This window comes from Rhinolophus ferrumequinum, chromosome 24, assembly GCF_004115265.2.
Source record: "Rhinolophus ferrumequinum isolate MPI-CBG mRhiFer1 chromosome 24, mRhiFer1_v1.p, whole genome shotgun sequence".
Classification (NCBI taxonomy): Eukaryota; Metazoa; Chordata; class Mammalia; order Chiroptera; family Rhinolophidae; genus Rhinolophus; species Rhinolophus ferrumequinum.
This window is the reverse complement of record NC_046307.1, coordinates 29,454,739-29,471,518: the sequence shown is the minus strand read 5'-3', so window position 1 is coordinate 29,471,518 and position 16,780 is coordinate 29,454,739. Positions and strand designations below refer to the sequence as shown.

General features: G+C 40.1%; 1 protein-coding gene across 2 annotated transcripts in view; it reads right to left on the bottom strand.

Moving 5' to 3' along the window:
* Window positions 1-12,460, bottom strand: part of TTC1 (tetratricopeptide repeat domain 1) — a 36,687-nt gene extending 24,227 nt beyond the window's left edge. Inside the window, exons 1-2 of one of the 2 annotated variants that reach the window (XM_033097096.1) lie at window positions 12,372-12,460; window positions 10,969-11,328 (exon numbers count right to left, since the gene is read on the bottom strand). In XM_033097096.1, the coding sequence (XP_032952987.1) occupies window positions 10,969-11,298 (330 nt within the window). In that variant the 5' untranslated portion in view covers window positions 11,299-11,328; window positions 12,372-12,460. Of the gene's footprint in view, window positions 1-10,968; window positions 11,329-12,371 lie in introns of those variants that run through there. The other variant, XM_033097097.1, reaches the window with a different exon arrangement.
* Between the last annotated feature and the right edge of the window lie 4,320 nt (window positions 12,461-16,780).

The window sequence follows — 16,780 nt, the reverse complement described above, 5'->3', positions numbered from 1 at the left end:
AAAAGAACAACAACAACAAAAAACAAAGCTAAAAAGTTCAATAACTAAAATGAAAAACTCACAGAAGGGTTCAACTGCAGATTTGAATTGGCATGAGAAATAAGTAAAGTCAGGACAATAGACATCCAATCTGAAGAACTGAGAGCAGAAAAAAGAGGGGAAAATGAACAAAGCCCTTACAATATATGTGATGGGAGGCCCAGAAGAAGAGGAGAGAGAAAAGGACAGAATAGTTGAAGAAATAATGACTGAAAACTTAAAATTTGATGGAAAATGTTACTCTAAAGGTCCAAGAAGCTCAGTGAACCTAAGTACATATATCTATATATAGAGACACCAGAATCAAACTCTTGAAAGACAAAGAGAAAATCTGAAAGCATTAAGAAAAAAACTTACCAGGAATAGGAAACAACAAAACTATTATTTTCTGATTTCTCACCAGAAACAATGGAAGCCAGAGGCAGTGTGATGACATATTGAAAATGGTGAAAGAAAAAAAACTGTCAACCAAGAATTAGATATTTAGCAAAACCATGCCACAAAATGAAAGCACAAATACAGGCGTTCATAGAGAAAGACAGAATTTGTTGCTACCAAACCTGCCTAAAAAGACGTGCTAAGGAAGTCCTTTGGACTGAAAGGAAATGATACCAGATGGTAACACAAATCTACATGAAGAAATGAAGAGCATGAGAAATGCTAAACACATAAAAGGCTCTATAAATGTATTATTTTTTCTTTTAATGTCGCTAAATGACAAAAAGATTATATGAGATAGTAATTATGACACTATATAGTTGGGTTTACAACATATATTGATGTAATGTATATGATAATGGTAGCACAAAGGAGGGGGTAGAAAATGCAGTTATACTGAAGCAAAGTTTCTATATTTTACTGGAATTACATAGTATTAAACTAGACTATAGTAAGATTCATAATGTAATCCATATAGCAACCACTAAGAAAATTTAGCTAAGAAACAGTTAATTATCTAACACAAAAGAAGGCAGTGAAAGTTAGAAACAGGAATAAAAAAGACATGAGACATACAGAAGACTTTTGTAAATTCAACCATATTAATAAATGTATTAAATATGAATGGACTAAACACCCAAATGGCAGAGACTGCCTGGTTGCATTTAAGAAGATCCAGTCATATGCTGTCTAAATGACACACTTTAGATTCAAAGACACAAACAGACTGAAAGTGAAAGGATGGGAAAAACATACCATGCAAATAGTAACCGCAAGAGGGGCAAGCTGTGTCTTAGTTCCGGCTGCTATCACAAAATTACCACCCACTAGGTGGCTTATAACCAACGGACATTTATTTCTCACCGTTCTGGAGCCTGGGAAGTCCCAGATCATGATGATGGAAGATTTGGTGTCGGGTGAGAGCCTGCTTCCTGGTCCGCAAGAGTGTTCTCGCTATAACCTCACAGGGCAGAATGGTCAAGGGAGCGCTTTTCAGTCTGTTATTAGGGCACTAACCCCAATCACGTGGGCTCCACCCTCCTGACCCACCCACTTTCCAAAGGCTCCCTCCTCTCCTGATACCATCACATCAGGAGTCAGTTTTCAACATATACGTTTTTTTGGGGGGTGGCGGGAATAAAAGCATTCAGTCTATAGAAGTGCCTATGGTAATATCAGACAAAATAGGCTTTCTAACAATAAATATTACTAGAGGCAAAAAGGAATATTTCATGATGATGAAGGGGTCAATAAAAAAGGAAAATCTAATAGTTTTAAATGTATATGTACCTAACAGCAGTTATAAAGTACGTAAAGAAAAAAAAATGACTGAATTTAAGAGAAAAAGATAATCCAACATTGTAAGAGATTTCAATACCCCACTAGCAGAAATTGATAGAATTAGAAATACCCATGGGAAAATAGACACAAAAGCAACGCACAGCTTAACATACAGTTGTAATATTATACACCCACATAACTTATTCAGAAAAGGAGAACAAGTTGCCAGAAGCTTCCCACGTGCCCATCCAAATTCATAAGCCCCCTCTCTCACCCACAACCCCACAGCCCCAGCCGAACACTCAATTCGTTCTTCATAAATGAACTTGGAGGATAATTTATGGATAATTGACTGGGGTTAGCATACTAAAAAACTGCAAAATCCACTTATGCTTGCCTCTTTGGGGAAAATGACTGTTAAGAAAACTTAGAGGTACCAAACCCCGAAGTATTTTGCAGTCTACACTCATGTTGAATTTTGACTTAATAGCTATAACTAACACCTTCTGGTAGCTTTTATGTGCTAGTCACTTAATCCTTACAACAGCTTTCGAGATAGGTACTATTATTATCCCACTTCACACAACTTAAATGATGGAGCTAGGACAGATCGGTCCAACCTTTCATGTTCTTAACTACAAGACTATATTATCTTCCCCAGGTGTAGAAATAAAATTGTTTGCAGGAAGAAATAACTGCATAAGGCACAAAAATTGCTGTAAAAAGGTAAGCACCGAGTTACATGCTTCCACAGTCCTAAAGAAAAGGTAATTTACTTTCCAGGGAATGATTTTCTTGGATCACAAGGTAAAAGAATTTCATATAACATGGAGAACTGTTTTTTCTTAAAGACGAAAGAACTTGGAAATATACTGCAGAAAACCATTCAATAGGACGTTTCTCTATTTTTTAAACTAACCAATTCTCCAGTTAAATTCCGTCACCACTCGAATCTCTGAATGGTGAGCCAATCTGAGTCTAAATGGGGTTTCTTGTTTTGATAAATGATGCCACTATAAACTAAGTTGGGTTTTCAGTAATATTGTGATGACGCGGTAGAGGTGAGCATTTGGAAAAGGATACACACTTGGTCTTAGTTGGCACTAAAATTTAGCTAAACACTGAGGCAAAGATGACTTTTAAAAATGGTGCTGTGACAAGTTGCTCGTTTGGAAAAAGATAAAATTACATCTATATGTCACATCATACACAAGAATAAATTCCAGGTGGATTGGAGCCCTGAGTATAAAAAGAGAAACCATACAAATACTAGAAAAAATACGTAGGTGAATTCCTCTTAAATCTCAGTGTCGGGAATGGCTTTCTAACTATGACTCAAAAATCTTAGCGAACTTCAACTGATAAACTTTAAATCTTGGCGTAACCTGGCAAAAATGCCAGAAGGTGCTCCTCCATTCCCTAATCAATCATTAAACCACCATTCTTTTTTTTTTTTTTTTAAAGGAGGGCGCAGCTCACAGTGGCCCATGAGGGAATCGAACTGGCAACCTTGGTGCTACCAGTACCACGCTCCAACCACCTGAGCTAACCGGCCACCCCAAACCACCACTTTTTACTAGAGACCCTCTCAATGCAGTGGCTGGCTAGGAACAGTCCCTATATTATAGATGAATGATACAATAAAAACACACTTGAACTTACAAATCATTCATTAGATGATTATTATTAATAACCTTCAACCATTATTAGATGATAAAAACTTTCATTAAATACATTAAAAAATATTCTATTAAATCCTCCTGCAGTGAGCACGTGTGTAATAGACAGGGAGAAAGCCAGAGGTTCACATCAGCAAGTTAATTTCCATACTGTAAATCTATCCGCAGCTCTCTGCCTCCCCCTGCAGCTTTGTAAAGTAATTGCTACAAAATAAAACAGCAGAAACTTAAGTCAAGCATAGTACCCAGAGATCAATCACATCTGGGTAAAAAAAAAAGGTACATAATTGCTGGAAAATGGAGGCATATGCAACAAAACTTTCTGCTTCAGCGCTATGTAGGTGGGATGAGAAAACTACACACTGAAAGGGTGAGGGACACCAGTCTGAAGGGAATCCTTTACCATTACAAAATAAACAAAGCTTCAGTTTTGTTTTCTTTGAAATCAGATATAATTTGCTTTACACATACAGACACATCTGTTCTTTCCACAAGTCACTTTCAGAAGCCTCCTAGGGAGTCCAGAGGGAGGATCCCTGGATTTAAGCTGTAGTTGGAATCTGATTCTCATTAAGTCTTATCCTTCTGAGGAAAGATAACGCATCTATGAGGAATTAATCTTGGAAGTATTTCCTCGTTTCTTCACTCAGAAAATTCTTTTTCTTAAAATTCAATTTAATAGAAACAAATTTCCTTATTAGTCTTTTTCAGATCGTAAGCACAGATGAAAACGTCCGATTAGTAAACTCTTCTTCTGATACTGGATGTAACCAATACACGGGTAGGTCGATACTTCCATCTGGAAGCTTAGTTATCTGTGTCAATCTGGCTTTCCGTCTTCCAAGTATGGCCACAGTTCTATCAATATCAAATCGACCTGGGGGTGCTTGTTAAAGCAGATCATCTAAAGGTAGCCTACTAGCTTCCAAATGCTTTGGAGTAAATAATCCTTATTTCCCCTTGTTTAAACTCAGGATCAGAAATACAAGGTCCCTTCCAATTCTTAAATTCTAGGATTTCATTTAATTACTTGTCAATAGCATTCATTGAACCCAATACTGGTGAACTCTAAGAAATTAATAAATATGACAACCTTAGTTCAAAAGGATGCCCATTAGAAATGAAATACAAGGGAAACAACAAATCAGAAAGGATCTTCTTATGAGGTTAACAAAACATGCGGGCCACTATAGAAAAGTGACTGAAAACTTTCTAGAAGCAATCAAGAGAATGTTCCCTAGAAACATGCCCACTCTTACAACATTGATAAGATTATAAAAATAATGCAATGAGGTAGCAGAAACATGGAAATCAAAAGGATTAAGTAATGTGGGATTTAAGAAAAATGAGAGTAAAAGGACTGATAGAAATTTCTATTCTAAACCAGTACTTCAGTAATGCTTCCTGGTTATGGTTAAAGATACAACAGCCTTCAAGAACAATCCTTCACTTTTTCAGAGCGCAAGGAAGATGTTTTAAAATCCCAGAAACCATGTGCTGAGTCCATGTTCACCAAGCAGACTTGTATCCCTTACTTAAATGGTTCTATGTATGTATCTACCATGTGTAAATAAATACCGTGTGTAAATAACTAGCATCAGGGAGCAAACCCATTAAAACACGAAATATGCATTTTGGCTCACAGATTAAACAAAAAAGCCATCTTTTTCATTTGCAGGCAAGAATTAAGTCCCCAGAGCTCCAAGGAGCTCCAAGCCCCTCCCTCTCCTCCATTATCTGAAAGGGTGTCACCAGCCACCCAGGAGCTGAAGCCAAGGAATCATGCAAACTTCTCACTCCAGCCCTCCCAAATGAATCCACCAGTCTTGTCAATTCTGCTTCCAAAATGTACCCTAAATCTTTCACTTCCTTCACTTGATCCACAGTTCAAGCTACTATCATCTTGCCCAGGCTCCTGCATTAGGCCCTAAATGGTCTCCATGTTCTACTTGTGCCTTTCCCCTCCCCACGTCCTTTATTCTCCGCACAACCACCAGAACACTCTTAATAAAACATAAATAACGTCTGTCTCTGCTCTGGCTTAAAAGTGCCCACCTAGTTCCTACTGCACTTGGAATAAACTTCTAATCCCTTACCATGGCTCCCCACGTGTTCCACAGTCAGACTCTCACTCCATCACCCACTCTTCCTGGATCACTGCGCTCCACTGCTGGCCCTCCCATTCCCTGCCCGCCAGGAACACACCAAGCCTGTAGCTACCTTCGAGGCTTTACACGAACTGCCCCATTTCCCTCTCAGAGCACCACACATTTGACTCCTTTTCCCTTCCAACCATTTGCTGAAAATGCCACCTCTCCAGCGAGGCCTTTCCTAACCGGCTAATCTAGAGTATTCCTCCCCATCTTTCCAACGCCCACCCCTTCATCACTTCATCTTATTATTTTCACACCTCTCAACCAGAATATACCTACAAGAGAAAAGAAACCCTCTGTTTTGTTCACCATGGTATCCCTAAGGGCCTCAAACAATGCCTGACATGTAGAAGAATTGCAAATATTCCTGGAATAAATGAATGAGATAAAATCTCTGTATCTGTACACTATTTAATGAAGACCATGTACAAAGATGCATGACAGTGGTCTTCACACTTCAGTGTGCGCGTAAGAATTCCCCAGGGTATTTATACATGAGGCCTAAGAACTCCATTGTGACAAGTACCCCATGCTTCTAAGGTGATTCTTATTATACAAGATCAAAACAACTACAGTGCAGTATATTCCATAGGTCCCCAAACTAAGCATCTTTGTATCATATCATCAGAGCAGTAATTCTCATCTACCAGCTCTGTCCAGCCACGCCTTTGAGAACAACATGTTTGCTCTGCAGATCTAGTACAGCTCCCATGTCAGCTAAACTCCCATTCATCTGGTGAGTCACGTCCACATAAGTTTTCACAAACAGTTAAGATTTGCTGCAGAAATACAACCCCCCCCACACACACTGCTTTCCTTAAGAAGTTTTGCCTGTTTTTACCAAATCTTAACTACCCTCTTCCCCATTATTCTTGATTTCTGAATTCCGCTGAGAACTGGCACTCCACTTGAGCCTGGATTACTTCTTGGCCTCAGGGCAAGTCCAGTCAGCCCGAATAACAGCCTTCAGCTGTTGATACTCGATTCTGCCAGAAGAGAAACATTGCGTAATACAAAGGTCCTATGATAGCACTTCTTTCCCAAATCCTCCTGCCGTTTTTTTTTTTTTTTTTTTTTTTGGTAAAAAGTCCACCCTGGTTGTAAAGAACGAAGTTTTTATTTATTTATATTCTTAAAATGGAATAGCTTTTTTGTTGATTATAAATGTAACACATGATTGCTACAAAAATAGCAACTATTACAAAATTGTATTAAACATAAATGAAAATTCCCCACTAATCACACTCCTCAAAGCTACTCACTTTCATAATTTGGTGTATCGCCTTCAAAACTTCTATGCATAAACATATTTTCACATGTTTTTAGTTTTTAATGTAAAATGAATCATCACTGACTTGTTCTATAATCTAACACCTCATGTGTGTCTCCTCTACTCTCAACACTCACCCTGATCACTTCTGTGCCCGGATGTAGGAGTTTCTCCATAGCAAGTACCTCTACCCCCACAGAAGACACCAGCTGGTGTCCTACAACGTACCTCAGTTCTGCCACTATCAGCCTGGAGATGGCATCAGATCCCACAGGGTCAGGGGTCAGTCCCACAAGATTGGCCTACCTCTACTTCAGATGCCAACTCTAAGTCCAGCCAGGCTGTCACCTCTGCTTTTGACTCACTGGCTATAAATTGGACGTCCCCACGATCTCCTTCTCAGGTTCACTTAATTTGCTGGAGCGGCTCACAGAAATCAGGAAAACAGTTTACTTACTAGATTACCAGTTTATTATAAAGGATATAACTCAGGAACAGCCAGATGGAAGAGAAGCATAGGGCAAGGTATTTGGGAAGGGACACAGCGCTTCCATGCCTTCTGGATGTGTCACCTTCCTAACCTTCACTTGTTCACCAACTCAGAAGCTCTCTGAACCCCATCCTTTTGGGTTTTTATGGAGGCTTCGTCATGTAAGCATGATTGATTACATCACTGGTCTTTAGTGATTAACTCAACCTCTAGCTTTCTCCCCTTCCTAGAGGTGGGACGGTGGGGTGAGGCCGAAAGCTCCAAACACTGACAACCAGACCTCATCTTAGCAGCTTTCCGAAAGTCACCTCATTAACTCAGGTGTCACTGAAAGGGAGTTGTTAAGAGTAACAAAATACAGCTTTACCTCTTACTACTTAGGAAATTCTAAGGATTTTAGGAACTCTGTGCCAGGAACTGGACGAACACCAAATATATATTTCTTATTACAAATCATATTATCAAATTTGCTTACTTGTTACATTACAGGCATTTTTCCACATCAATGCTGATTTATCTGTTTTTAATGACTGCATTGTACACTACTGCAAAAATATGCCAGAAATGTTCAATATCATTTCCAAAATTATGAATGATGCTGCAAGACATCTTCATGTATGTACATGTATATATGTATATATACACATACACACATGTGTGTGTATATACACATATATATACACACACATATATATTTATCTATATATATCTATGCACGTCTCTTATAACTTTCTTAATATAAATGACTACCATGTTTCCCCGAAAATAAGACCTAGCTGGACAATCAGCTCTAAGGTGTCTTTTGGAGCAAAAATTAATATAAGACCTGGTATTATGTTATATTGTATTATATTATACCTGGTATTATATTATGTTATGTTATATAAGACCGGGTCTTATAGTAAAATAAGAACGGGTCTTCTTATATTAATTTTTGCTCCAAAAGATGCATTAGAGCTGATTGTCCGGCTAGGTCTTATTTTTGGGGAAACATGGAAGAAGAGAGTCAGAGGTTTAAAGCCACACCATTCAATATGGTACTACTAGCCTCATGTGACTATTTAAATTAAGTAAAACTTGAAATTTAAAAATTCTGTTCCCCAGCTATACCAGCCACATTCCAAGTGCTCAACAGCCAGGTGACTGTTACATGTGGTAGCCAATGGCCAGTGGCTACCGTATCGAACAGTGTGGACATAGAACACTCCTATCATTGCAGGTTCTAGTGACAGCCCTGGTCTAAAGAAAAATTCATGTAAAAACTTGGTGCCTGTATCCTATAGAAATGATGCAGCAATGGAAACTCCCAACATGAGTTCCTATATGTCTTCTTGTCGACATCAGATCAATTTTCTGATCAGATAGATGAGACAATGTTTTCATTTGCATTTAAATTATTAGGGAGGCTGGAAGTCTTTTCATTTTTTTTTTTTTTTTGGCCATTTGTGGGTTTTTTTGTTGTTGAATTATCTGAACTTTGTCTATTTTAAAAATATCAAGTTCATTAAAGACATTCTGTTCCCAAAGACCTTATAAAACCAAACCCTATGTGCAGCAAAGAGACATTTCTTCATCTGTTTTGCTGGTTTCCTAATAATTTCACAGAGATACTTACCAAAATAGCAAACAAACGGCTAACAGAATAATACCACAGGTAGACTGTAAAGGCAGTCTACACACTCATAGGCTGTTTCCTCACAGTGGAGTTAATGGTTTACATTTCTATAATAACGGCTATCACTGTAGCATGCTATTCCTGAAATAGCATTCCTGAAAATTTTCTTTTTTAAACTTTATTTAAGTGTGTTTTTCCAGGACCCATCAGCTCCAAGTCAAGTAGTTGTTTCAATATAACTGTGGAAGGCGCAGCTCACAGTGGCCCATGTGGGGATTGAACCTGCAACCTTGTTGTTAACAGCACCCCGCTCTAACCAACTGAGCTAACCAGCTGCCCCCCTAAGTTTTCAAATTAAGCTATGAAAACATATGGTTTGATATAGAAAATATTTGTATTTTAAAAGTGATTATATTTACATGCAAGTCTGGAACAGGAAAAACCAACCTATGGGATAGGAATCAGAACAGTGGTTCCCTGGGTTGGTGGGGCTGGGGAGAAGGAACGAATGGTGAAGCACATGAAGGGAGGGTCTGGCATGATGGAAATGTTTTCTTGATACGGGTGTGAGTTACACAGGTATATACAGCTGTCAAATCTCACTGAATTGTACACAACAGAACTTAAAGAGTTTCACTATATGTAAATTATATCTCAATTTTTAAAAGGAAGGAAAAAGTTTAAAAAGTATAATGCTGCTTAGCATATTAAATTTATAGGCAATAAAAACAATTTTAAATACTTATTAACTCATTTCTGGAAAATCATTTCCCTAACGTTATCGAACAACACCTGATTTAATTTTCTAAGCCATTTCTGCTGAAGTAGGTGATGAACTGGGCTCATTTCTGCCCTTCATTCTCCTCTCCAGGTAGCACGCACTAGCACAAAAGCTAACCCATGCATGTCAAAACCAACAGATTGAATAATGAAAAGTGCCAAAGGAGAGAGACAAAGGCGTTCCTCGCCATCTCATGCTACCTCCCCACTTCTCTGTCACTGCACATTTATTATCTCAGGCCATTACCAATCTATCACAACCTGTTCGGCGAGTGAGCTCTTCAGAGGCTAAGCTACACATCTCATTCAAGTTCTTTGCCGACAAGCTCAGTTATTACGGTAACTTCAGATGACCTTGCTTATGAGATCAGAAGGAAGGATATTTGGAGGACACCAAGACTTGGGTCCAAAAATGAAGACTTGCCCAGGTAAGGTGGTGGCCCAGAGGCCAAGAAGCAGGAAGGTATACATTTTGTTATGTGCTTTGTAGGAAGACAGCTGTTGTTGTTATTAAATTCTACATTATACTTTCTTTGGTTTTAGACTCAAACAGATCTGGGTTTGATAATCAGTTCTGCTATTTTTCAGATGTGTGACACTGGGCAAGTTCCTTTACTAGAGATCTGTTCTCTTCTGGTGAATACTACCAGTGGATGTCTTATAAGGCATGTTGTAAAGATTCAATGAAAACACAAGTAACATTTTAAGCACAGTGGCTGGCACATTATAGATACTCAACAAATTATAGCTACTATCATATCCAATTCTGTTCCTTGAGAATGCTGTGTAAATGATACAGGCGCTGGTTACTGACTTCTGTAACCAAACCACCACGAGGACAGGCAGGCATTTTTTGCTAACAAAGGATTAACATAAACAGGCAGCATTCCATAACTCTCAAGTCTGACTAAAACATGTCCATTACGAGAATTTCATCGGCCATAAAAAAAAGCTATAATGTATACACACGTTAGAAAATAATTACAAGATGCACATACGAACTCAGAAAAAAACGGAAATTTCTTTGCAAACCAGAGACACTCAATGCTTCCTTGTCATGCTCCTGATTTATCTCAGATCCATCACTACTAAAGCAACGTGGACACAGAAGGGCAAGCTACTCTTTACCACAAATGAAGCGGTCTAGAACAGTGTCAGCCACATGCATTCACTTTAAAAAGCAGTTCCCGTGGCAGATCGCGCACAATAAATAAAACGTTTACCTGTTTCTCTTCATCTGGCATGTCTTTTTCCAGTTCTATTAGGTAGTCTTCATCTAGTTCAGAGGAATTCACATCATCACCAGGTTTGTTCTCCACCCTGTCCACTCCTGGTTCCTCCTCAAATGAGGCGCTGCAGTCGTGAAAGCGCTCCTCTTCTCCCTGGTCCTCCTGGCCACGCGCCTCAGCATCCCTGAGCAGCTTGCTCTGGGACTGGTGATCTTTGGAATTAGAAACTGGAGGGCGAGCACACTCTGCTTCCCGCGGATCCGTAACTTGGAAACCACTTACCAGATCCTCTGGAACCCTCCCGTTTTCTGACTTCTCCCCCATGCTAAATCAGTGAGGGAGGTGAAGCTGGCTCTGGGAAAAGAGACAGGTCAGGTAGTGGTGCTTATACTAAAAAACAATCCTACCCATCATGTGGAAACAGATTTCTGCACCAAAGCCCAAAACACACCCTAACTTCCTTTCATTAATAATATATATATATGCCATCATAAGCCCATAAACGATGCCAAACATCATTTTAACTTGATACCCCTTACAGACTTCTTATAAACAACCAAAGAGATCGATTGCAATATGACTCTTCCACTTTCCACATCTCGAATTTTATTGGGATAGCAACAAATAGGCAGAAGCTAAAAGGATGGCAAGATAAATGAAGCGGCCCTAATCTTTATTCAGCACGAACAGCCAAGTCGTAAACAAGAAACTATGGCCTGTCTTTCCAGAACCACCACACGAAAGTCAAGAATAAGTTTCTGGTGGAGCTCAAAATGCAATCCCTGCCCAAACAGTGATCATCAACTTCACCCAAATCCGTACGACAGAATGCACGCAGGTTGAAGGCGAGCCCTGGTGCAGACGCCCCTAATCAGGCTCCCTGTGGGCGTCAGCATCAGACACTAAAAAGAGTGGTTCTCAACCCTGGCTGCACAACAGAACACTTGGGACGCGTCAGCAAGTACTGCTGTCCAGATCTTATCCCTCACTGATTCTCATGTATTGGTCTGGCGTAGGGCTAAGGTATCTATATTTTTAAAAAGACCCCCAGGTGATTCTAATGTGTAGCCAACTAAGAACCACCGCGGTAGAGGCTGAGTCAGACCGTCAGCAGCCCCACCCTTCTGGTCGCAGCAAAATCAAGCCAAGGACCCTTGTGTCAAGACAAGAGCCGGACTTCACCCAGCTCTTCCCAAGAAAACTTAAAACAGCAAGAACTTAATACGGAGACTTCGCCTCCACAGCAATGTTTTCTTTCGCCCCGCTCCCAAGTCTACTGAAAAACGGCAAGAATCGAAGGCCCCAGGGTTAAGAAGGGGCTACCCCTCGCTTCCCAACAATTCGTCCCTTGGCCTCATCCCTCACCGCCAACTAGACAGACGCAGACAGCTACTCACGGTTTCGCCGCTCCTCGCTCCTTCACCTTCCTAGCCTCTGAGATCCTCTACTTCCGCCCCGTTAAATGCACTTCCGTCGGCGCCGACCAATGGCATCACTGTTGGCAAGGCATCCTGGGAAATGTAGTGGAAGCCTCGGAGAGAGGGCGTCCCTGGCGCTGTGTGACGTCATCGTACGGACTGAAAAAAGAGTGACGGTTGCCATCTTGGGTTACGGCAAGACTCCACGTTAGCATATAGGAGAAAAAGGAAAACAGAAAGGCTTTCTCTGTGGTATTCCTTTTAGTCCTTCACTCTGCCCTCTTTCATGCTGGTATAGACGAATCCTGAAGCATAAACCTTGTCCAAAAATCAAGTTTTCCCTCTAATGGTTCTCCAAGTGTGACTTTCAAGGGTCCACCACTAGATCAAAACAGTTTTTATAATACTCAGTTATTTGCCTTTTCCATACTTCTTTTCTCATGAATGTACAGTGGAGTTTTCCAGAGGCTATGTGTCAAAGTGATAACGTAATAGATTGAATGCAGAAGGTGCTATGAGAATCCAGCTGTCTTCTATTAAGTGAGAGATATGCAAAAATATAAAACAATGTCTTCTCATATATATATATTTGTTTTGGAAAATAGTTATGTTATAAAAAGATTATTTATACTAGCATATAACAGGTGTATTGTTATCTTAAATGAGTTAATACTAAAACATTATATGTTCTAATTTCTAATACAGTAAATATTGATAGGTATAACCCATATAAATGAGCTTTTTGTGGTCCTCAATAATATTTAAGAGTATTAAGAGGTCCTGGAACCAGAAGTGAACTGTTGCCCTATACCTTCGTTCAAGAAATGTTTATTAAGTATTTATTAGACCCCAGGCATTGTGCTGGGAATACAGAATTGAAATATCCCTTAAGGTAGCCAGACAGGTAATCATCAATGACATCAGAGTGTTAGTTTTCTGTAATTCACAGAACCTCTTACCCCAGTAGCTGCAGAGACTTTTTCAGGGGAGAAATCAAACTTGTTTTTTGAATTTATGTCTAAATGAGGTTATACAGTTGTATTTTGTGTAACGCAAAAGCTTTAATATACTAAAAGTAAACATTGAAAATATATAAAAAAATTTGAAACCTTTTAATGTTTCTTAATTTTTAAGTACAGCAAGAACTTCAAAAAATGACCTACCGTGTTTCCCTGAAAATAAGACGGGGTCTTTCTTATATTAATTTTTGCTCCAAAAGATGCATTAGGGCTTATGGTCAGGGGATGTCATCCTGCAAAATCATGCTGGGGCTTATTTTCCGGTTAGGTCTTATTTTTTGGGAAACATGGTACCTGTAAGAAGTCCTGTTGATTAAATTCTAGTGTAATAGAAAGGCTGTGAATTTTGAAGCAAAACAAATATATAAATTAAAAAAAATAAATTTGAGCTACAACGTCAGCCTTTTTACTTTACTAGTTCAACTTTGGACGATAATTCTGGTACCTAGCATCTGTTGATTGTGTGCTTATTAGGTGCCACATGCTGTAAAATTGCTTTTGGTGGACTTTTTGATTATTTGAATTCCAACTCTGGCTCTGCCCTTGACTAGCTATATGACTTTGGGAAAAGTTACTTAATGCTTCTAAGCTTTAATATATATTTACCTCATACCTAAAAATTAGGGTGGGTAACAATCGTACCTCCTTCTTACATTTACTGGGAGAAAGAAAGGATGTAATCTAGAAGACAAAGAGCACAGCGTTTGGCACATAGTGTTTAATGAATGTTAGAGACAATAATATGTGACAGGCCTTATAACAGTAGCTGGGTACAGGAAACCAAACAAGACACAGGCCCTGGCCTCCCCCATTCCCAGGAACTCACAGGCTAGTGGGGTGTGGGGAAAAAGAGATAGAAGCACTGCTACGCTTAGAGGCAACACCAAGCCTAGATGAAGAACTCTTCTTTTTATACCAAGAGGAACCAACATCCAATTGGTCCAGTTTGGTAGGTCTTCAGTAATAAGATACAGGCATACCTCAGAGATTGTGAGTTCAGTTTCAGACCACTGTAATAAAGTGAGTCATGATCTTTTTTGCTGGTGGAGGGTCTTGCCTTCAATTTGTAAAAATACACACCTGTGAAGCTCAGTTAAATGAGGTACACCTGTATTTGAGTTAAACTGTTAAAAGGGGAATAGTTCATTAAGAGGAAAAAGACAAAGGCTGAAGGACATCGTGAAAATATCAGGAGCATTTTGGGGGATGTTTATCTTATTTGGAAATGATTTAGATAATGAATATCCACAATTTAGTTTACCTTAGTATAACTTTATCTTATTTACATTTATTTAAATTATTTGTTTTTAACAATTATGCTTGGATTAGACATTAGACATTAAACAGCTAACCATCTCAAGTTATTTTTCTTATTGACAGATTTTGTAATATACAGATAGCCTGAACTTATTTGATCAGTAAACCCAGGTAGAGAAAGTTGTATGTTTGCATTACACTCAATATTGACAACTCTGAAGACACACCTGTTTTTATTAAACCAACAAACTTAAAACAGCTTTTATTTATCAAGGATTATCCCAGATCATATGAACTTGAAAAACATTTGGGTTAGTTCCTAAGTTTCTGAGAGTATACTTAATTTATATAGTGCTTGTTTGTGTTTAAACCAATGGAATAGAGTTTTTTACAAATTAATTTTGGTAATGCCATCCAAAAGTAGGAAAATACACATAGCATTATACATAGACATACATAAACGTACAGACACAGATCTTTAAAAATTTTTAGCCAGTTTCATGTACCAAACTCAAAAGAATAGTTAGATCTAAATTGTGTTTCTGGCAGATGGACTAAGTAGGTTACCTGCTCAGATGGCCAGTCTTTTACTGAAGATGTTTATTTTCACTCTGAGTATCCTTTTAGAGCTATTTTTGGAATTATTTTTTTCCTTTAAGAAGCTTCTGCATACCAAACAATGCATTCTCCCACAGGTTTGAGATCCTTTCTTTTCAAGGGTGCCTGTCGTGCGGGGTGTCATGAGGGGTCTCAGCTCCCGCTCCCCACACAAGAACACAGGATATGGTGAGGCCAAAAAGGAACACCCACGGAGCCATAGGTAGGGAAGTCATACCACTATAGTCTCACTGGAGGCTGGATTCACACGACGTGCGACCTGCTGTCCGCTTTTCTGCCAACTGACCGACTTCCCCTTTCCACCACAGCCGTGGCAGTTATATCAGTGGCCAATTGGCTAACCGGCTACAGCTGACGGCCAACTACTACCCGAGCCACCACCTTTCCATGTGAGGCCGAGAGCCTGGAAACTGCTCTCTGGGGCTCTGTCCCCACACTCCACCCCTACAGGGTCTCACCTTACAATCTATGCGACAAGTGTCTTCCACAAGGGGCCCTGTGCGAGGAGCCTGGAGGTGAATGCAATATCCTGGACACAGCCAGTCTCTTTGGGCAGAGCCAGGGTTTCTCAAGGCACCACCAGTTCTTCTGGGCACAGCCAGACTTCCTGGGCTTAGGGGACCAATGTATGGACAGTTCCACGTGGGGCCTCCAGTCCCTGCTCGTCCCCTCTGATCGGGTACCTTGGCCGCACCCCTAATCAAGCTGAAAGGAGTTGGCCTCAAGCGCCGCATGAAGTCCTGGAGGGACACGGGTCGCGCTTTCCCAGACTTCTCCTTTAGGCTTCTCCGGAATTACTGTTCCGGACGCAACTGTTTCCAAAGTTCCAGCAGGAGTGCATTGGGTTGTCGGTCTATTTTCTCCCGATCGACCCCTGCTGCCACGAGATCACGCCACATCTGTGTGCGTGTTACTCTCTGAGGCCTGCGACCTTGCCCCTTTACTTTTGATTTGGGCTTCCAGGTCTCAACTGTGCGGACCTCCTGTCTTAACTTCCTTCGCCTCCAGCTTTCAACATCCCCTAGGGTGCCCATGGCAGTTGTAACTTCATGGATCTGTCGCCTCACATAGGGTGTAAGAATGGCAACCAAGGATCCAAAAGCATGCTCAGGTGCAGTATCCAAAACCAGATCTCTCATGCTGGCTGTAAAAAGTTCATCATCCGCCCCTGCATATTAAGGTTGAAAATAGCATGTCTCATACCCATTTCACGGATGATTTGAGTTAAGTTCCGTATATGACTGCCATTGACTCACAGTGTCTGGCAGCTCACCAGCCTGTCTCCATACTGTGTGTACCACAGCAGTGAGCCACTCCATTAGAGTGTGGTTGCCCTGGTCGTGGGCCAACCCATGGCAGCTCTGTAACCTTTGTCGCAGGGACGGATGCACTGTTACAAAGGCTAGCTTTTCCATCTCGCCTGGGGAACAGAGAATGTTGTCTGCTCCCTCATCCCATAAATGTAACAGCCAAGCCGAGACTGGCTCTCCAGGA